The sequence below is a fragment of the Erpetoichthys calabaricus genome, chromosome 12, assembly GCF_900747795.2.
Source record: "Erpetoichthys calabaricus chromosome 12, fErpCal1.3, whole genome shotgun sequence".
NCBI classification, from domain to species: Eukaryota; Metazoa; Chordata; class Cladistia; order Polypteriformes; family Polypteridae; genus Erpetoichthys; species Erpetoichthys calabaricus.
The window spans coordinates 96,165,833-96,189,128 of record NC_041405.2 but is presented as its reverse complement, the minus strand read 5'-3'; the positions used below and the strand labels follow the sequence as shown (position 1 = coordinate 96,189,128).

The following is a 23,296-nucleotide window of genomic DNA, read 5'->3' as shown; positions in this document are numbered from 1 at the left end:
GTACTGAATAGTCTGCTGCTTTTTTTAAACACAGACGGGTCTCAATTTACAGCAGTCTTAAGTTTTGGCAGATCTACAGATACAAATGAGCACATAAAACCTGTCACAGATGGCCGGGGTCCTTGTTCGGACGGGACGCCTCTTCACTGAGAGGACCTGGGGAGCAAGTATGGCCAGAATGGTTCCTCCCCCAGGATGCTAGATGGCAGCCCCCATGGGTTGCAGTAGTACCACGGACTCCCGTAGGGCTTCATGGGAGATGGAGTTAGATACAGTCCTGTTGGGATCCAGGGGCACCGTCAGGGGGTGCTACAGCTGCTGCTGAGCCTTGGAGAGCAGCTCTTCCTCCACACCTTGAAGTGCTGCCACAATTAGGTCAATAAGCACCTGAAGCACTTCCGGGTGCCTTATAAAAGGAGCCAGCAGCCACTACTCGGTGAGCCAGAGTCAGGGGGAGGGAGACAAAGCTTGCTGGAGTAGAGTGAAGGAGAAAGAAAAAGAAAGAGAAAGTAAAGTATTGTGATTGTGATTAGTGCTTGGACTGTTTTGTGAGCTCGTGGGGACGGGGAAGACGTTCCATACGAGTGAAGAAAAATAAAAAAACAGCTTGTGGTTTTATAAGTGTGCCTCCTGTGTCTGTCTGTGTCGGGTTAAGCATTAGAATAGCGCCATCTATTGTCACAAACCCCAAAATTTTACTTTTCAGCTGAATTTCAAATAACTTTCCTTTAATGATTTAAGCTAGTTTGGAGGTGTATAAATATGTAGCAGTTGTCACTAAAACTGAAGCATAGTACAGTACTGCACATACTCTGTCACCATTTTTAATCAAACTGTGCTTTCATGTGCAGGTGTCACGGAATGTAACACACAATGCCATACAATCAGCCCCGTGACAGATAACCTGCTGCATCAGCAGATATCTCTTTAGCGGTGTATTAGAAACTGCTGCTCATATTCACCAATGTCATAAGTATGGATCCTTACTCTAAGAGAGTTAGATGCTGGGACATCTCTTCTGAGGGATCAGTCTTTGTCAAATAAAGTTTTCTTTTCATGCCATCATTATGCATTTTTCAACTCTATGATGCACTGTATCATTACCAAAATCTCTAGGATTTTTAAGCATTAGGCCGACATAATGTACATTCCCATGGTTCAGTTTAGTTTATTATCTGTGCTTTGTGATTTAAAGTACAATAATACTACTTCTATGTCATTTTATTAATAATTTAAAAAAAAATTGTAAAATAAGTCATAAAGCATTATGTATTTTTGCAGATTTTTCCAAAGATGGACATTTTCAATGCAAGTTCTGACATGTAAAATTAGGTTATGAATTTCCACAGGAATGGAACTCACCTATAACCAGAGGCCTGTCTGTTCTTTTATTTCTTATTATAAATGTCTGTAACTGTATACTTAAATTTAATTGTATAGGGCTAAATAAAATTTGTATAGAACTTTAATTGGGTTAAAGTGTTAGTGTCCAAGGCAATACAATTATTCATTGTAAAAGCAAACTTCAGCCATGAAAGACATCTAGGAATGATTGCTTGGACAAACAGTTTTACTGCTTCTTTTAACAACAGGTAAATACTATATGTCAGTTAAATTTAATGTTTATCCAAGAAAAAGCACATGGGTCTCATTGTACAGTCTGAAATAGGTAAACTTCAGTGACTTGGGCCAGGGAACACTCATTTTGATGAAGATATGGCCAAAGGCTTGATAAATTTGATAATGGAGCCTGCATTTCATTAAAGTAATATTTTTTAAACATCTGGGGAAACAAGCACAAAGTACAGAGACTTTCCTTTGCCAGGACACAAGGAGAATAAGCAGTCTCCTTAGTGTATAACAAACATTTAGAAAATTATTTGGAAATGCTAGTCTGGAATTATTTTTTTTTAAATGGAAAAAAGCATTTATCCATATTAAGGTGGACTAAGCCTTAGCTGTATTCCTAACTTCTTTCAGTGTTTCCTGCCCCTTTTCATACAAAGAGTCTGTCATTAGAGGTGTCCTCTTTCAATGAATTAATTTATATTAGTGTCTAACGTGCTATTGGTTCTGAGTTTATGAATGCAATGAATAGATTTGTTAAGAGTCACAATCTCTAGTAAGAAATTTAATGTGACCAAAATGGAACTATGCCATCTGAATTATTGAAATAACTTGGCTGTCCTAAATAAAAAAAACAAAAAGTGATTGTTATGTTGCTCAGCAAGTGTCAAACTTCACACTACAAGGTGCAGTTGATGGAAAAAATAAACTGGGAAAACAGGCATCTACTAATACGTTGGGCATTGTTTTTGTAAAAATATTTATTTATTGATGAGGGCTTTCTTTTTCCTTGAATTAACTTGTTTCAATTAAAAGTCAGATGTTTCTCATTTTCTCAGTACAAGACGACGGTTCTTCAGCAAACAGTAACTTTTTTCTATGCCCTCCTTACTAATTTTTACAAGGGGTGCCAACAGTGGAGGGCACTGTAGGTATCAGAGTCAAAGAGTATTTATCTTTGGCAAGCATGGACCTTGTACTCTTCCCTGCATTTACTTCCCAAATAATCTTGGTATAATATTTTAAGATCAAAACAAAAATATCTAATTTTATAGCAAGGCATGTGACACAAAAAATCGTGGTTTTTTTAAAGTTCGGGTTTGAAAACCAGAAGGTATAATTTAACATTTAGTTGAAATGGAAGCATGACATTCCAATATCAATTTACATTTACTGAAAATTAATTAGAATGTGTCATGCTTGATATGATGACAAATTCTTTGCAACACTAAACCTACCCATGGAACAGCAAGATAAACAGATCATGACGATACCCTCACAATGCCTGCATGACTCTGCATATAATGCCGCAATTAAAAGGATTACACATTTAGTAGATCCTTGGCCTACTACATAGTGCTGTTTTACTTTTGTTAAAAAAAATCTTTTTGGCACATCATAAACCAAAAACATCTAGTATGCTGGTTCATAATATCAGGATTAACAAAGACCTTCTAATCATTAATACATTTTATTCGATCAAACGTTACAGCCTTAATTTGAGTTTCTTAATGCTGCTTGGCCTAATCTCTCAAGTCAATGCTTAAAACAAGGGATACTTTAAATCAAGCTGTAAAAATCCTCAGAGCCGCATGTTTAAGTGTTAGCCACAGGAGAAAACCAATAAAGGATTTATCAAACATGTCTTGTAAACTAGGAAGGCTTCCAGGTCATGGAAGGAAGTAAAGCAAGCTGGCAACATTTCAAAGACCTAGGACAGAGGGCTACATTAATTAAGATTAATTACTGAAGCAAGGTAAAACATTTAGAGTTGCATTTACCTTTCTACTAATTGGCCAATCAACAACCAGTAATACATGAAATTGATTTATCAGAATTCACATTTATCAGTACTAACAAAATGTTTAATACTCATACTGTATAGAGTGTTTTCCAAAAGGTTACTGCATTTTTTTACTATAGTAGTCCAATTTAAGTTGAAGTGTATAGTAATGTAGATAAGATAAGATGAGATACTGAACTGCTTGTCTCCCCTACATAATATTGATACCAGATAACGAATACAATATTTCATATGAAATAACAAAATCAAACAATGTTTATAAGATACACACATCCAGCGTGCTCATGTATTTGTATGCACAGGCAGCTACAGGGTGGTTTTATGACTTGACGCTTAAATCTGTTTCTGAAATTAGTGATGTGAGTGCTAATGGTTTTAACCTTTTGCCAGAATGGAGTAGGGAGAAAAGTGATTATGCAGGATTGCTTAAATAATATAGTTTATGTTTTATTAACACCATGGACAATGGGGAGCTGTGTCCCAGTAATATTCTGCACCATCTTCTTCACCCTTTGTTATATTTTGTGGTTCTAAGGCATGCAGGTGCCATACCATGATGCTATGGATTCCACTGTGCATTTAAAGAAATTGGTGAGCATTTGTGACAGAGGTATCAGGACTTTTCTCTGACAGCTAATGCAGTAAAGATGTTCTTGAGCTCTGCTGATGACAGCTGATATGTGTTGTGCCTACTTAAAAGTTGTCAATGAATTAGACTACAAGAAATGCAAAATTGCTCTCCCTCTAAATATCACTAGCTCTGAAACAGGCAAACCTGAGGTCATCCTGCCATTACCAGCTCTTTGGTTTTGCTGACATTAAAGATGTTGTCCTCGCATCATAATGTAAGAAGGCAAAGCTCTGTATTTTTATATTTCTGTAATCTGTTCCATCAGTCTTGGTGATCAGACAAATGATGGTGGGGTCATCGGAAAATGTAATAATGCGGTTGTAGCTGTGTTTAGCAAGGAGGTTATAATTATACAAAGATTACAGATGGAAGATCAGCACACGACCCTTTGAGGTGCTAGAGTTGAAGAAGAAAGTAATGTCTGTGCCTGTGTTGTATAGGAAGTAATGCTGCTCTCGATACGCACATACTGGGGTCCGCCAGCTTGGAAGTTCAAAGTCCAGTTGTTGAGGATAAGTCTAAATCTCCAGCTAGAAGATTGATGCTAAATGACCACAGGTCAATAATATCATGCAGGTTATTTACGGTACAACAAATAGTGGACTTTGTACTCTAAAATTCTTTTTAGAATTTAAACATTACCAAACAGAACTGGCTGCTAAACAGAATGCATTACAAAACCTGAAAGAAATCACTTTATTAAAGTAAGGAATAAATAGAATTGATCTTATTAGCCATGTTCAGGGAAGACTCAAATGTTTCATTATTGAAAAAGGCAATGGTTAAAAGATTGCAGAACTTTATGTGTGTAGAGAGCACAGTATGATGCCTAATCCCTTGTTTCTGCTGGGTCTCCAGATCCTTATTAACAACTGCAGTGCTGCTCCGATGTAAGTCTTGTTTTACTTATTCATTGTGGTATTTAAATTGGCTGTCTTTCTTTGGGAGATCAACCTATGTTGATTCTCTATTTTTACATTTCTTCTATCTTTTTATCAGTCTTTTTAAATAATCACAAAGTCCTAGAGTTGGTCTTTACATAGGATTCTCTGTTGAAAACTAAAGAACTTTAACTCAAGTCAGGGTAAGGCAGGCCCATAAGTGCAGGGGTTCTCTTGGACCACTTACTCAACTGACCTGACTAACTCTATCTTAAAAGAGCTGCTACGATTCTGGTGCAAATTCTACTTTCTTTTTTTAACTATGCTACTGGCCTTTTTCTCTGTCAAACCCAGAAAACTAATTTCTATCCACATACAGATGTCAACTCAACTGTTTCACCTGATTTCCTTCACTGGTATGGGGCAGCATTAGCATCAAAGAGGTTACCATTTCTCAAATATATGACGACCACTTCTGATTACTTTCACATATATGGAACTTTGCTTTCCAGAGGGGAAAAAAATCAGCATTTGTTGCACACAGCATGCCAAAGCATGAGTATTAATATTCTGCACATAGCTATTGCTACTTAACCTTGACAACCGTGTTTTATCAGAGCTCAAAAGTAATGCTATTAAACTGCACTTACTTCAAGGTAATTCCAACAACAATAATACTAGGCTAAAGAAAGGTAAAATTAACAGAACGATTCGTCTCTACAAGTGTTTGAAGTTGAAAGCAATGTAAAAATGAATATCCAATAAGCATTTAAAGGGCTGGCTCCAAGAGTTTGGCTAAATATAGGTGTAATGTAGAGGTCATTACAATCGAAAATTTTTTGTTTTAAGAAGAATGCTTTCATTTGAAAAAAGATAGTTTAAAAGGCTCCAATACAGAAGTAAAAATAAATAAACATAAATACTGCAGTTTTGTCATTTTCCTTAATAGGCTACAAAACCTGGAGACAAATTAAGACATGAAAGAAATGCTTTTGATGAAATAAAATTACAATAAAATCAATATAAGAGTAACACATTATAGAGGATTTTAACATCTCACTGACACAACAAGTAATTTCTTAATAATAGCATTACAATACTATAATAGAATTAAACATTACTTTTTATAATTATAGTCTGTTGTTTTTCGTGTTTATGTTTAACTTATTCCTTGATTAATAGATTAACTGTTTATCAAACTAATGTATGAATTTACTCAATTGAACACATCTCTTCATTGCATATGACAAATGAAATACAAATCTTTATCAATTACCTTTGCTGGCACTGTCCACATGGGTCAACTCATCTGGAAACTTCATGATTTCCGGATATTTCTCTTCACATATTTCAGAAAGAAAATGCAGCAATGTCATTTTCTGATCAGCGGACTTGGTATCTCTAAGCTGAAAAAGTAAAAAGACTCTGCTACTGCACCATATATTGAAGTTTAGTGTTGCTTATGTGTGGTACACAAGAAATTCTAATTAATACTCTATAAATAGACTCCTCAGTATTCTTTTTTCTTTTGTTATGGTATAATACACAAATATGAACACAGTTTCAGGTCTTTGTACAATAATACACAGTACAACAACAACAAAAAAATAATAATCAGGAAAGGGGCCTTATTAAATGTCTAGAGCAACAGTCTGAGATACCAATGTAAGTAGTACTTTTGGCACAGATGGCAAATACTTTTTTTTATCCCAACTAACTCTTTTAATTGAGTTCATGCAATAAAATCACATGATTTAAAACTCCAAAGTTAAAAAAGAATAAGAGATTTGAAATCCAGGATTACATTCATCACTTGTGACATTACAACCAATTCAAACACTAATTGTAAAACAAAAAAAAAGAGTAAAAGTTTTAGTCTCAGTAACTTTTTAACTTTGGTCTATTTTCAGTTCAAATAAAATATGATAGTAATTAAAGCATAAAAAGAGTCTGGAAGGTTGAAAGCAATGATAAATAGTAAATTCATTCTCTCCCACTAAATAGTTCAATAACTGACAGCTTGCCGTTTGCTCTCCTCTGTCTTTCCAAGCTGACAGAACCCTCAGCATCCTTTGTTTCTGCAAATAAGAATGTCAGCTAAAAGCAAATGTGAAACGGAAAAATCTTGTGCTGCTTAGCAGAAACTGGATGGAGTGTGATTTTTGTCAGGCATGAAGCCCTAAAGAAAGACCACAAACAGGTCACACAAGAATTGCCAACATTGCAGACATTTGCTGAGTGACATGGTGTTCATCTCTGCACTTTCATATGCTAATCTTAAAGCTACTGACATTTTAAAATTTATGGGGGTGCTTTGTTACATACTTATTTAAAAATGTAGCTAGGGCAAATATTGAACTCAGCCCAGATCAGCTGTATTAAGACTTCTACTCATATTAGTCTTTTTTACTTTTTATTTTTATTTCATTTACTACATCTTCATAAAGTAGCCTATATGTCTTTGCCTCTACACCTTATCTGTTGGCATGACCTCACATCCTCCACCACTCTGTCTTGAAACACCATATTTTAAGTGCATAACGTTCTCAAAGTGTTTCTTTGAGAAAAAGAAAAAAAAACTACATCATATGTCTCATAAATATTTTTCTGTGGGGTTAGACACTGACCCATTTTGCCCTCACTGTTATCTAAATGTACCTGGCATGTTCCTCCAAATATCCTGCAGCTGTCCCTTCTTCTCTTCTTTCTGGTCCTTCAAACACTTTTTTCACAGTTCTATCTACAGAGATTTTTTCCTCATCCTACATATTTCTCCTACTGTGCACTTCTCTTCTGTTTCTCTTCTTCTTCCTAAGGTTCTACTGCTGCAGATGTAGCCATGGTATATCTCGGAAAGGTTCCTAAACATCTTTTCATCAGTTTCTGAGAGCTTAACCTTGTACAACCTGGCATTTTGAACTGCATTGTGGTTTGACAGGTCATACACCCGCAGTGGAAATTTGGGTCTTCCACTCATCTAGTTAGAGGCTGGGTAGCCAGTGACCAGTGGTGTAGAAATACTGACTCGCTAGCTTTTTAGTATTAGCCCAATGGCTAGACTGTGGTACAGTCCTTCCTCACATGGCTGGGTGGAATGTAGGGGAAGTGGACACCAATAGTTATGGTTTCTTCAAAATCATTTGTAATTTTGTAATTTTTGCATTTGTTCAACTCAATAAAAAATAACCAATATGTCTGAATATTTACAGCCACTGCACGATTGAAAATGTACTGCATGCAAACCTATGCAGTTAATTAAGTTCAAACATCATTTAGATCTAAGAATTACATTGCTGAGCTCTCAATAATGACCACTTCTCAAACTAATTTTATTACCAGGCCTGGTGAGTCAAAAACTTTCATTTCTATTACTTCTTGGCACAAGTGAACTTTCATATACTCCATAATGCTGGAACAAAAAGGACCGTTCTGATACGCTGTACAAATTACAAAATATTTAATCAAAATAATAACTGTCTGCACAACCTTTGCAGACAATCATTTTATTTCAAAGGAAGCAAAACAATCTTTTCAGTAATTTAGTAACTGCAACACTGACATCAACATTACAGTGTAGATCAAACAACTTCATTAGTTGTACCTAAGTATCTAAGTACCCTAAATCCTCAGCATCTACAGTTGATCAATGCATACCCAATGACACTTTCAATGTAACTGATGTCTGTAATTTTGTGAATCCATCAACCAAGTTTACATTTTATTCATATTGTCACAAACCCCAGTCATATGCAGACTACTTACTAATCTGCTCTCTCTATATATAAAACTGTAAGCCTAAAAGTGCAACGATTTTATGTGACGTTTTATGTGACATTTTTTGTCACGCTTTAAATTGGGCTTATTTTAAAACCTACATACAGTAAATATGTTTGGTATCATTCTTTTCAGAATTTACCAAACTTTAATGTAATGTTGTTAGATTTTCAGATTCTTATTCAGTGTTTAAATTATAAACTAAAAAATATCAAGAACTCACATCCCGCGAGATGAGACTTTGTACCAAGAGGTTTAACCATGCCCGGGGCCGGAAATAAAAGACAAAGAGTAGGACAGCTGCTGTACAGGCTTTTAAATGTTTGAAGCACCACGCGAGATGCAGATCATGCGGCATGGCAGCAGCAGCAAGCCAGCAGCTGATCGAGCAAAGAGGAGGTAAAAAAATAAAAACTGTATTTGTTTCCCATTGTATCACCGTTTAACAGTGGGTTTCGGAGGAGCAAACCGCGTCTCCTTGGGGTGCGTTCAGCCTCCCTCTTCACAACACAAGCGACAGAGACGCAAAGTGGCCGGTGCGTAGTGCAGGCAGGGGGGGTTGGCGAGCGAAGCGAGCAGGGGGTGAGCCCCCTAGTTTCCTTTTTATTTTGTAACAATGTCCAATAATCCCACATTTTAGAATTACAAAGATGTAGCTTACACAATACAGTTAATTTCCTCAGAAGTAGTAAAATGCCCCATTGTGGCTCTGTACACATCCATACTTAAAGAAAGGCATTTCTGCCATTAGCTGAATAACTAAATATGTCCATCATTTTAAGCAATCTGCAACAAGAAATACTGTGCATTCCTGGAGTACACTGTAACAACTGAGTAGTACCATTGTGGTGAAAATCCTCATCATCTATAAGAGCAAATGGTTTGCTTCTTTCAGCCACCCACTGATTGGAAGTTGGAATTCGATTGTAATTGACTACTGATATGGCTGATCACTGTTCATCTCAGAATTTAGAAAGGTCTTACTTATTCAGACTAAAGTTTTCTTTAGATTTCTCAAATGAAGTTTTAGTTTAAGACTTTTACACAGGGAAAAAAACTCCCAGATTCCCCAATTTTCATGAACATGTATAATTCTCCAAACATAGTTCAATCTTTTGTGAAACTGTTAAGTCAAGCTGTTAAAAAAAATCTTAAGAGAATTCTTGGCTTACTCTCTGTGAATAAACTATTTAATAGATTTCTTGATCCCAATCAGTCCGGCTTCATCAAAAACTGATTTACTAGAGATAACTTCTTTCACTTAGTTCATTTAGTCAACATCATTCTTTGCATTAAGCTCCCATGTGCTCTTCTCTCTCTGGATGCGGAAAAAGTCTACAACTGTTTAAATTAGGATTTTCTATGACATGTCCTTGAACACACGAGTTTTGCCTCAGATTTCACTTATATTATTAAGCCAACATATTCTTTCAATATTTAACAGGGGCTGTCACTGGGGATATTATCTACCTCATCTCATTAGTCATGACCCTTCAAAATCATACTTTGACTTCCCCTCTAAACATTCATAGCAGTAATCTAATCTCACAACAGTCTTTTATTTTATAACTATGAAAAATGTAAAATTCTTTTTATTTTATTTATTTATTCATTGTAATGATTTTTTCAGTGTCAACAAACAACAGTATAATTATAGATTAGAACAAGATTTAATAAATTCTTGCCCAGCTCAATAGGAAGTTCACATGACCAGAAAAACAAAAAACAAAAACACAAACAATGCAAAAGGAATCTAATATAACCTTAACTTCAAACTACTAAATGCCCTAGAGAGTGTGAGGCAAATTAAATAAAACAAAAAAGACAAGAAAGAAGTTCCAAAAAGAGAAAAAAAAGAGGTAGAGACCAAAGCTAATTGAAAAAACTAAACTGGAAATTAGCTGGATGACTGTGATCTATTCTTCCTGGTAGCTTTGTGTTCTCAATCACCAAGATTCATTACAGTGTGTTTAACTCCCACCACAGCACACTTCCAGATGTTCATGGTGTTCTTTCTTGTAGCTGAGGACAGCTCCTAGCGATTTAAATAATAAAATTGTATGAACCTGTGGCATAGGATCACCTACTCAGGCCCCTTTCACCTTCACATTCGAAAAGCCTTTCTAGTAATTTTATACAGAAGATCAATAAGTATTTATTGATTTATTTACTATTTATTAACCATTTAGAGAATACATCATTTGTGCCTAGTAAAGTTTAAAAAAAGCAAAAAGAAAGACCACATTTTAAAAATAAAAATGAAGTATGACAGACTTTTAACCAGATATAAGCCACATCAAAACATGTTAATAGAAGTACTAAGGTGACCTTGAAAAAACAGGCAGAAAAAATGGTCAAGGGAGAGATTCGTGGCACAGAAACTGCAAGGAGTTCAGTGCAATCTGTGCAGCCACTGAAATGAGTAAAGTGTAAACTGGGATTTTTGGGGGAAAAAAATAAACAACAATTTTTAAAGGAAGTGTTATGAAGATCAAGGACAAAATCCAATGACCAAATTAAAATAAGACATAAGGGGTTAAACAGTAAATGAATGAAAAAGAGATGGGGATACAGTGGAGGAAGAATAATAAGAATAGGCACATGATGCAGCTAGAAGTCAGTAAAAAATATTACCAAGAGCTTGTGGAAGGCTCTGCTTAAGCCAGGTACATATAATGTTATTCATAAAGCAACATTATAATAACGGGGAAGAGCCATTCTCAGTTATAGGTTGGCTCTACAAAAGCTATGACATTTGAAAAATCAAGGCAAAATTGGCTCAGTATAAATTCTGCAAGATGTAAAAGTTTGAAGAGGAGAAAATGATGAGGGGCATTCAAATATAAACAGGAATTTATGAGCTATACTTAATTTATTTAATACAATGAAATGATGTACACACCAATTTTCTATGTACTCTCCTGCGTTGTAATACACTTGGCTCCAGCGATATGGAAGCTTCTTAATCCCAGAAGAGTAGAAGTCTTTTGAATGCATGTTGACCCATTCTTGCACAGTGTCAATAACCTCCTCATTCAACTTGCATTTTTCCCTCCTAAAATTTCCTTAAGTGGGCCGAAGACATGATAATCCCTCTCTGAATGACTTTGCGCCAATCATATATTCTAGATTAAGAGAGCCACTCATTCCCAAACTGATTTTTAAGTCTCAAATAAATCTGAGATAGAATGACTCCTTCATTTGTCAAAAATGTAATAATAATTCACTGTGCAACACTACTGTGTACCTCCTACTCTGACATGTTGATTACAACTGACAGGAAGGAAGGAAAGAGCATCTAGCAGTACTAACGACAAGTTCAAATATGAGTCATGTCTACCTTGCACTCTTTATAAGAACAGAACATGAAAATTCCTGCTAATAATTGAACAGCCCTTGTAATTAAAAACTTTAAGAGAAACAGAAACTGAATATTTTTGCTATGGGTGGAGTGAAAAAGCAAGACATGAAATGAACAGGGAATAGAACAAAAATCTAGTAATATGTTTCAAAATAAGAGATGAATAAACCAGCATTGTTCCTTTATTAAACAAAGTTTCTCAAAATTCCAGATCATTTTTAATAGTATGGAGCTTGAAACAACATGGGTAGAAGAACAACAGGATGTAAGGCAACATTAATTTTAGCAGATCAGAATGAAGCAGCAATGAATAACGGCAAGATTAAAATACTTTGGGCATTGTTGAGAATTCTTTGAGATAACAACAATATGTATTTCTATAACACATTTTTATATATTGTTTTGCATTACAAAATGTCAAATAAATAGCTATAAGGAAGGAATAAACAAATTACAATTAGATAAAAGTAATAAATAAATAACAGCTAATACATTAATACATACTAACATAATTAGTAGAAAGGTAGAGTAATTTTATGTGGTATCATATTCTAGGTCTCTAACGATGAGTCCAATGATAAGGTTAGATAATAAAAAAACAAAAATCTGCAGGGGTTCCAAGGCCAAAAGACCACTAAGGCCCCACTGGACATTCTCCCTAACATAAATATACTTATGTTATTCTTTTTTGTTTTTTTAGGCTTTGTCCTGGAGGATTCAATGCAGTGGGTATTATGGAAACTTGAGGACAACTGGAAAAAGGAGGTCACCGATTCATTTTGCTCTCACTGCACACCTAAAACAGGGTCTATAAAAAGGTATGTCTATCTAAGTCAGCTTTACCTAGAAAATATGAAAATGCCATCTGCATAACTAAAAGTAAGATAGGACATATCATGTAATGCTCCCCAACAGAAATATCTGAGAGTGCCTCTTCTAATTTTGCCACCATCATCTTTACCACTTAAACTTATGAAGTGAAAAGAAAAGTATAGTCTTCTTCTGTTTGCAATTTGTACATTGTTTTCATATTTGTGAGTGGTTGCCAGATGGGAAAAAAAAGTTTCCTGTTGCAGTGGCACCCCTGATTTAGATAGATAGATAGATAGATAGATAGATAGATAGATAGATAGATAGATAGATAGATAGATAGATAGATAGATAGATAGATAGATAGATAGATAGATACTTTATTAATCCCAAGGGGAAATTCACATACTCCAGCAGCAGCATACTAATAAAAAACAATATTAAATTAAAGAGTGATAACAATGCAGGTATACAGACAGACAATAACTTTGAATAATGTTAACGTTTATCCCCCCACCCCCCCCACCCAATCCGGTATTTGTGATTTGGCACAGGGCAGCAGGTAAGTCATTCATGTTTATGAACCTCAGAGATGAAGGTGAGTCACACTGGTAATAGGAGCCGTTCTGCTCATTTTAGTGTAGAAATGAAAGGGCTGAGAGACCACATTGTCTTTCTAAGGTGAAGCCTGTTAAGTGGCCAGTTATAAAAGAGTATACATTTTCATACAGTAACATCATTTTGTGCAAAGCATGAAAAGACCTACTCCTAAATAAATATGGTGCTATAAATGTGGCAAACCAAGGAGTAAGGTATCATTCTGTCTCCACCATCAGGAGGCCATGATATGTAACTGGAATAGTGGCAGCAGCTACTGTGCATATTCTCTGGCTATTCATTCTTTTCTGTCCTCCTATAGTGTGAGATTGTAATTCTTCTTATAAGGCTCTCACATACTTTGGATGTGATAATATGATTGGCAGACTCCACTATTTCAAACTTCAACAAATTTAAAACAAACCTGCTCATAAACCTACATGCATATACAAAGACACAAATGCATACTTTGCTTTTTTTACTGTTACCAATGGGTATAGGACTTGGTTTCTAAAATTTACAATGATATGTAATTGCTACTCTCTTTTTGATAATTTGAACAATACTGGCCACAAAATTAAAAGTGGCCCTAATAAATCATGTGAGTATCAGCTTGTAAATAAAAAGGGTTTATGCAGAATTTCAAATGCCAAGACAGGTAAGTTGCTCCCTAGGAGGCAATTTTGGAGGTATTCTGGAGTTGGTCTTAGAAGGACGGGAGGCCAAAACAAGTGTTTTGGAATATATCTCTTAATTAAAAGAGTAATTTAAAACCGAAACTGGCTGACAAAGTCTCAAGAAACTGTGAATGCACATAATTAACCAGAAACATTTAACTATGCATAATGTGCTCTCCCTGATACTAATAAAAGCTGTTTAAAGGCAAGGATGGAAAGCTTGAGAAGATTTGTCAGAAACACAGAGCTCTGTTTAAATTAGTGTCACTTTGTTTGGGGGCTTATGCACTACATGTGAGCCATTATGATATATAGTTATGTGTGTGTGTGTGTCTATGTGTACACATGCACATTATACACATACAGTACATATATATGTGTGCATTTGTTACATTTTGTGTATTAACTACCAGTCCTGTTTAGCACAGTCATTCAGATTTGCCAGCTATGTTTCGCCATGTGAATGTTTACACATAATTCTTTGATTCAGCCACTAGTTAAGTGATACAGTATTAACTGAAATGTGTTGAAAATTATCTTGGTATATGCTAAGAAATTTCCACCATGGGGCGTTTCGGCATTAAGGGCCAGTGGGGCCCCACCACATGTTGTACAAAATAAATAATAAGCTTTTCTAGGTTATTTAACTTATTATTAAGATATTTAAAACAACAATCATCTTTATCTTTCGAAACAATTATTTTCTAATTTTCAGTGACATGCTCAATGCAATTACTTATTTAGAAAAATATTGCAATTCAATGTTTATAAAATACTGAGGTGGGTAATTTCCATGCTTGTTAATGTGCCATAGGTTATTTCAACAAACATCTACAAATTAAAAATCTGGAATGAGAAAAATAAATACACACACATCTTTCATAAAAATCTAAAAATAACTTATGGCAGAATGCAAACATAACACACTCAAACTGGGCCAATCTAGAGTGCCCAATTTAAGTTACCAGTTAGACTCCATGCAAACACTGACCATAAACTTAGTCCAGTCCACTATGTGTGCCACTCAAAGCAAAGAAAAAACAGTGGAAAAACCCAAGACGCAGGCATATACCCAGAACAATGTAAATACTTGAAATACATCTTACTGATTTGATCGTGCCAATCTAAATGACACAGACAATAAAATGGTGCTAATGTTGTAATTCCATTGCAGACTGAAGCTGTAATCAGACTGTTATTTTTCAGTCAAGCTGCTAGGACAGACAAATCTGATTAGGTCAATTCAGAGTAGGTCCTTTCCCATTTTCCTCATTAGTTCATTGATTAGATCGCAGTCAACTACTAAACAATGCTGAAATGATAAACTGTAATAAAATTCCTTAAAAACAGGGCCAATAGCACATTGTTATTGTAATTGTAATAATCACTGCAGCAACTTGCAATTATGTTTCAGGATTAATAACTGCATGCATATAAATGTGTTTCCGCAGCATTGCTAATAATGTTATGAAATGGTTCATTAACTGATTGGTTCTTAATTAATTCAACACCTGTATCTATTCCATTTTTGGCCTGTGACAGTGAATCAAGTCAAATTTGAACCATTTTATATATACTGTTGGTGTGTGTATATGTTTATATATATATACACACAGTATATAATGCATATTTTTAACAAAGTGCCTCTGTTTGTGAAGCAGTCCACCCACTTTACCGTTATCTCTTTTCTCAGTTGCATACTGACACCAAAATCCAAATTCCCACACGTACAGTAAAATGTCATAAAATGTCATCTGTTATAATGATGCATTATTACCTAACATGATGCAAAAGGCAAGAAAATAACTGATCATTAGGATATCTACACAATGGTAATAGATCATAGACATGACATTAATTGATTTAAATTTCTGAGGGCAAACAGATCAATAATTCCTTTTATTCTTTAAAATATAGTTTTACCCACTGAAATACAGTACCTACAGGAATTATACTTTAGATATTATTTATTTATTAATTATAATTTAGATACAATTGGTGATAGATAGATAGATAGATAGATAGATAGATAGATAGATAGATAGATAGATAGATAGATAGATAGAATAACTTTATTTGTCCCCAAAGGGAAATTAAAGTGATAAAAATTATATAAGCAGCATTTTATGATTATGAAAAATCACAAAAATGAACCTGGTGATCACACACACTCTGTGATTCTTCTTCTTCTTACACGCTACTTGTTTGACAGCCATACTGGCACTGCTCCTTGCTTTCCAGCAGACTGAACATGAACTGAGTATCTCTTTGGATATAAAGTCGAGAATACACTGAATGCTCTTACTCACAAGATACAAAATGAGAGGGAGGATAGAATAACATCCAGTAATGAATGCAAATTGGAGACAAGAGTACCTACTATACAGTTACACACATGCTTACATAAAGTAAGCATACAATAAGCCTTGCAGACTCAGCACAGTTTTTTAAACTGTTTGTTCTAGTACAAGAATGATAGCCTATTCTTGTAATAAAAGATATAAGGCACAACCCAGCAACAATTGCATGGGGAGTCCATCATGGAACACACTACCACACTCACTCTTGCTAGATCAATTTTCTGTTATCAACCAAATTAATACCACACAGTATTTTGATAAGATGAGGAAAAACACATTAACTATCATTCTAAAGTTTAGGGTCAGCCAGAACTTGTCATGTTATGGATAGAAACTGGTATCTTTTTTATCAAGATACAATTAAATTGATTTAAAAATATAGCTAAGGCATTACTTGTGTTTATAATGGCTATTATGTTTGGAATGATTTCTTTTTAATTTATTATTCTCATATGGCTGAAAAGCTCCATTTTCTGCAGCAGTTCCATCGGTGTCCTAATGGTATACTCCCTTAGCTTATCCTTAGTTAGTCATGTGTTAATTCCAATTAGTTATTAGAGAAACCTTTGAAATTGCAGTAGAACTGTTGAATCCTGTTATTCTGTTCATTTGGGTTGCAAGGTACTGACGTTCCTAAAGTTCAGTTCTGGGTTCAAAAATTGTCAAAATGAAATAGATTTCTCAAGAAACATGTTAGTCTATTATTTTTTTGCAGAATGAATGTTATTTCATGTGACAGGCTGTCAAAAAACCAGAAGATTTCATGCAAAGCTGTATGTTACTGTCTTGACAGGGAGGGCAAACTGACTCAAACCAGGTTAGAAAAAGAGAGGGAAAGCCCAGATGCTGAACTACATAGAAGGTTTAGTGTACAGATTCATGAAACAAACTCCTTGTGAGGCAACTAAAGCATTTTTTTAACACAATCCCTTCATTTCAGGGGCTGAAAAGTAATTGGACAATTGACTCAACGGCTATTTCATGGGCAGGTGTGGGCAAGTCCGTCGTTATGTCATTATCAATTAAGCAGATAAAAGGCCTGGAGTTGATTTGTGGTGTGGTGCTTGCATGTGGAAGATTTTGCTGTGAACAGACAACATGCTGTCAAAGGAGCTCTCCATGCAAGAAGCCATCCTTAAGCTGCGAAAACAGAAAAACCCATTCGAGAAATTGCTACAATATTACGAGTGGCAACATCTACAGTTTGGTACATCCTGAGAAAGAAAGCAAGCACTGGTGAACTCAGCAATGCAAAAAGACCTGGACGTCCACGGAAGACAACAGTGGTGGGTGATCACAGAATTATTTCCATGGTGAAGAGAAACCCCTTCACAACAGCCAACCAAGTGAACACTCTCTAGGGGGTAGGCATATCGATATCCAAGTCTACCATAAAGAGAAGACTGCATGAAAGTAAATACAGAGGGTGCACTGCAAGGTGCAAGCCACTCATAAGCCTCAAGAATACAAAGGCTAGATTGGACTTTGCTAAAGAACATCTAAAAAAGCCAGCACAGTTCTGGAAAACATTCTTTGGACAGATGAAACCAAGATCAACCTCTACCAGAATGATGGCAAGAAAAAAGTATGGAGAAGGCGTGGAACAGCTCATTATCCAAAGCATACCACATCATCTGTAAAACACGGTGGAGGCAGTGTGATGGCTTGGGCGTGCATGGCTGCCAGTGACACTGGGACACTAGTGTTTATTGATGATGTGACACAGGACAGAAGCAGCCGAATGAATTCTGAGGTGTTCAGAGACATACTGTCTTCTCAAATCCAGCTAAATGCAGTCAAATTGATTGGGCGGTGTTTCATGATACAGATGGACAATGACCCAAAACATACAGCCAAAGCAACCCAGGAGTTTAATAAAGCAAAGAAGTGGAAAATTTTTGAATGGCCAAGTCAGTCACCTGATCTTAACCCAATTGAGCATGCATTTCACTTGTTGAAGACTAAACTTCAGACAGAAAGGCCCACAAACAAACAGCAACTGAAAGCCGCTGCAGTAAAGGCCTGGCAGAGCATTAAAAAGGAGGAAACCCCACATCTGGTGATGTCCATGAGTTCAAGACTTCAGGCTGTCATTGCCAGCAAAGGGTTTTCAACCAAGTATTAGAAATAAACATTTTATTTCCAGATATTTAATTTGTCCAATTACTTTTGAGCCCCTGAAATTAAGGGATTGTGTTAAAAAATGCTTCAGTTGCCTCACATTTTTATGCAATCGTTTTGTTCACCCCACTGAATCAAAGCTGAAAGTCTACACTTCAACTGCATCTGAGTTGTTTCATTTAAAATTCATTGTGGTAATGTACAGAACCAAAATGAGAAAAAAGTTGTCTCTGTCCAAATATTTATGGACCTAACTGTATTTTTACATCAATTTAATGGTATCTTGATAAAAACGGTATCAATTTCTATCAAAAGCATGATAATTTCTGGGTAACCGTAAACTGTAGAACTAATGTTCTATGGCGTTAAGTTGGTTGATAACTGAAAATTTATCTAATGCAGGTGTACATGTTAATATGCTTCGTGATGGACATCCCATGTCATAGTGTCTGTGACCCCAAAGTTTTGAACAGTAGTGTATAAAATTTTTGACTAAAACAAAATGTATTACTTTTATTTTATTAAAATCTGTTTTTGTTATGTTATGGATGCCTATGGATATAATATAATATAAGTCAAAAAATCTGACTATGAGAGGTAAGATATATGATATAATGAAAGCAGTTTGCAATGCAGTATTTAAAGAATAATTCAAAAAGGCTTTTTTGTGAAATAAGAATAAAAAAGGAAGTATATTACAACATGCTCCTGCAGCCATAGGCGAATAAGCAATAATCAATAAGTTGCTCTGGCCTGTAAGTATGTGCTATATGTGACCAGTTGAGTGAACATTTTGCCAGGTTCACCCAGAGATGTCAAGCAGCACAGCACTCGGCTCCTCACTAGACAGCCAAAGGCATCTGATAAGACAATTTCCACAAAAGCAGCTGGTGCTTCTGATAAACCAACCTCAGCAAAATCAGCTACAATGTTTAATAGCTTAGACCTGTAACTCCCGTCTTTGTGTAGACTGTAAACAGAGTGCAAAAAATCTTGGGACCTCCAGGCCTTCGCAATAAATAAAATACCTGAAAGAAGTGCACACTCACAAATTGGCTTGCCCATTTTGGTAATATCATGAGGAGAACTCTTGCTAAGCTGCTATGGAGTACTTAGCCTGGCTGCCTAACTGGACCACTGCCAAGTTTGCTGTGTGGAATGAACTAAAGTTTCCCACATTCTGCCTTCCATGTTTTGGATTTGAAATAAAGCACATTGCAAGCATATAAAAAGGTGCCCAATCTGACTTTTTGAACTGGAAAAATCTAGTCTAGCTTAATACACACATACATGCATACATACAGTCTGATGTAGTATAGGATATGATTTCAGCAATATGAAGCCCTAGTAATAATTACTGTGACAAGAACAAAAAGTGTAGCCATTCCCATGTAATTGAGCCATCATCACGCAGGGATTCTGTGTTCCTTAAATAAGCCACATTGGGATAGACTCACAGTGTGGATGGTGATGACAAATCTACCAGTATTCCTGAATGACTGGTGGCTGGCCCTGTATTTTGCATGTGGTTCACTGGTACCTTTTCAATAGAGAAATGGGACTCAAGAGTGCAAGGACACCTTGGTTCTCAAATAAATCTCTGGGATATCACTGGAACTGGCTCTTGCAGAAGTCAGAAAGCCCTTTCTGGAACAGCTCCTAATTGAGTGTGGGGTTAGGGAGTGCCCTACTGGCATGAACCCAGATGGCAGGAGAAATGCCAAAAAGAAAAGAGGGACGTTGAATGTGAGAGCAGAGTTATAGTTAGGCAGACAAGTTAACCACCAATTCTATTGGACAGAAATCCTGTGAATGGGTACTAAGTAGGCATTACATTTTTGCTTATTCTATTTCTTACTATTCCCTGAGTATCCAAATCTCTATTGTGTCTGAGTCCTAATGGGAAGGCTTAGGCCAATAAAACACCTTTACAACTCAAAAAAAGAAAAGAAAATCCAAAAATTCAAAATTTAAACCCCAAACATACAAAGCAAAAGAGGTAAAAGTTAACTAACAAAAATGTTACAAAATTAATGGCAAACTAAAATTCACAATCCAGTCAAAATCACCAATTACTAAAGCTAAGTTGAAAAAAATCAGAGAAAAAAAGACCACGAAGCCACGCAAAATGGAGCTGAAAACCACAGTTGCAAAGAACTAATGCAAAGTAAAGAAACTGTACCTTTGAATAGCCTCTTCCCAGCAGACAAGGAACACAAAGGATAAAAGTATCAAGGATAATTAATAATTTAAAAATATAAAACAAAATGAAAAATAACAACTGGAAAATAACCAAGGAAACAAAAAATGAAAGGAAGGACGAGGGGCAGCAGCAGACCTGAAAGCACCCTTCTGTATCACTATTCCTGTATAATAAACAGCTTAATTATGTTAAGAAGCTATAAACCTCAGATATGTCATTGATTTTTTTTCTTTGATAAATTTATTCTGTTCATTGGTTGTGAATATTCTTAAAGCTTTATTTTCTAGGCACCATATGTGTGTTTGGATGAATTCTTTAGTTTGAAAAAAATCTTGATATTTTTGTTATTTAATATTAAGTACATCATACCATATTTTACAATCTCAGTAATTTGGTGGTGAGTTGCTAGGACACATCGAACCATTGTTGAGGAATGTCTCCAGAGAGGCAATATGCATCATGTCACAAAGACTCTGCTCTAAAACTCAGTGCAACAATTCAGCCTTCAGATTTAAAGAGTGTTAGCTTTGAACTCATAGTGTTCACATCTCCTGGTCCATTTTTTAACAACATCTTTGCAGTTGCTCACAATGCACTGTGCCAACAGACAATACGAAAAGGTCTGTGCAACCATCTAGCTGAGCTGCTTTGAGAATTTCGTAACTGGCATAACAAATTGTATACCATGGCCTCCTTGGCATTAAGTATTTAGTGAAAAATGAACAGAGTAAATTATATGGATACCTTAGAGTGTAAGATGCCTTAATTTGATAAATTCTTCAACTGGAATAAAAATTGCTCATCCCTGCAGAATAATGATATAAAGTATACAAACAAAAACACAACAGAGTAATTAAAAGAAAGATATACTTGCATGATTCAGTAAAAGTCTTGACATAAACTTGATAGATTTGTTAGAAAATGTATATCCAAACTCAAAGCTAGGTGCAACATGAAAACCCTACCAGTTTGACAGAATTAAATACAAGAATGGATAAAATACTTATTGTCCTTATTTGCAAATACTTTTCAATCCTTGTTTTGCGAATAGATGTACATCAAATATGTTGAAGACATACAGAAAAAAATACAGATAACATTTTATCTGTTGATGCTTCTTTTCAGCTTGTGTTCACTTTACTTTTTTACTGCATAAAATATTTTTTGTCCATCCATCCATCCATTACCCAACCTGCTATATCCTAACTACAGGGTCACGGGGTCTGCTGGAGCCAATCCCAGCCAACACAGGGAGCAAGGCATGAAACAAACCCCAGGCAGGGCGCCAGCCCACTGCAGGGCACACACATCCACACACCAAGCACACAGTTCAGTTCTTTATTAAAACAATATTTACTTAGGACAGAACTCAGAGACTGAGTAAGAAAAGAAAATCCTTGGTGATCAGCCTCAATCCCAAGAGAACAAAACAGGAAAAGGGTGCATATGCTGCCATACCACCAAGGATATAGAGAGTCTGGGGTACTTCTGTGCCATAAAGTATGGCAATCTCTGCTAGTTAGCAGAAAGCTATGGACATGGCAAACACAGAACCTGTTCTTTTAACTCCAATGTGCACAGAGGCCAAGTGTCAGGAATGAGTAAATAATTTTTTGTTATTATTTGTTCGTAATTCCACTGAAGTACCATTTTATGTAATTATTTTTTCAGGTGTGACTATTTTGCTTATCTGATCGCTATGATACCGAGAAGATAGTAAAAGGGGAAGGCCTAAGAGGAGGTTTACGGATGTGGTTAGAGAAGTCATGCAGGTGGTAGGTGTAACAGTGCAAGATGCAGAGGGCAGAAAGATATGGAAGAAGATGATCTGCTGTGGCAACCCCTAATGGTAGCAGTCGAAAGAAGAAGAAGAAGAAGATGCATGTGCCCATAATCCAAGATATTATGGTACACATAACATATAAGATGGCTGTACAGCTATTGTAGTATCGACTTTGTGAAAATACAAACACTTTGAAGATTCCGGTTTTGATTTAGCTTTGCATTTCTACTTTGAATTTAGTGTAGTCGCATGAACTATGTATTCTGCCTTAACTGCTTGAGTACGGACCTTACCAAAAGCTTAACAATTATTCTGCAAAGCCCCAAAAAAGAAAGCTGAACAAAAGATTTCTGAAACTCTTCTAATGGTGCAAGAAGGCATGTTTCAAAATTGTTAACTGTGGCACTCTGACCCCCACTAGGACACTGAGAATAGTGTTAAAAGCAATAAAAAGGAAAGACAGAGATGATATGGGCTCTCAACTGTTAATGGAAGACAGGACAGAATTACGATGATTACACAGCTTTAAATATAACATCTTTCTTGGAATAAGCTACAGTATATCATAAAATAAAGTATTACATATAGTGTGGCACCCGGCTGGGGTTCATGCCCGGACGGGATGTCCAGGAGGACCGGAGGTGGGCTTGTGCCTCCTCCAGAACACGAGGGGGCGTCCTCCCTGGTTGCTGTGGGGGCCATGGGTACAGAGCTTGGAAGCTCTACCC

General features: G+C 35.9%; 1 protein-coding gene across 6 annotated transcripts in view; it reads right to left on the bottom strand.

The window, feature by feature from the left end:
- Nucleotides 1–23,296, bottom strand: part of diaph2 (diaphanous-related formin 2) — a 1,308,662-nt gene that overhangs the window by 434,367 nt on the left and 850,999 nt on the right. For all 6 annotated transcript variants that reach the window (XM_028815924.2, XM_051935345.1, XM_051935346.1 and 3 more), the window contains one exon: nucleotides 6,159–6,288. In XM_028815924.2, coding sequence (XP_028671757.2) covers nucleotides 6,159–6,288 — 130 coding nt within the window. The remainder of the gene's footprint in view (nucleotides 1–6,158; nucleotides 6,289–23,296) is intronic.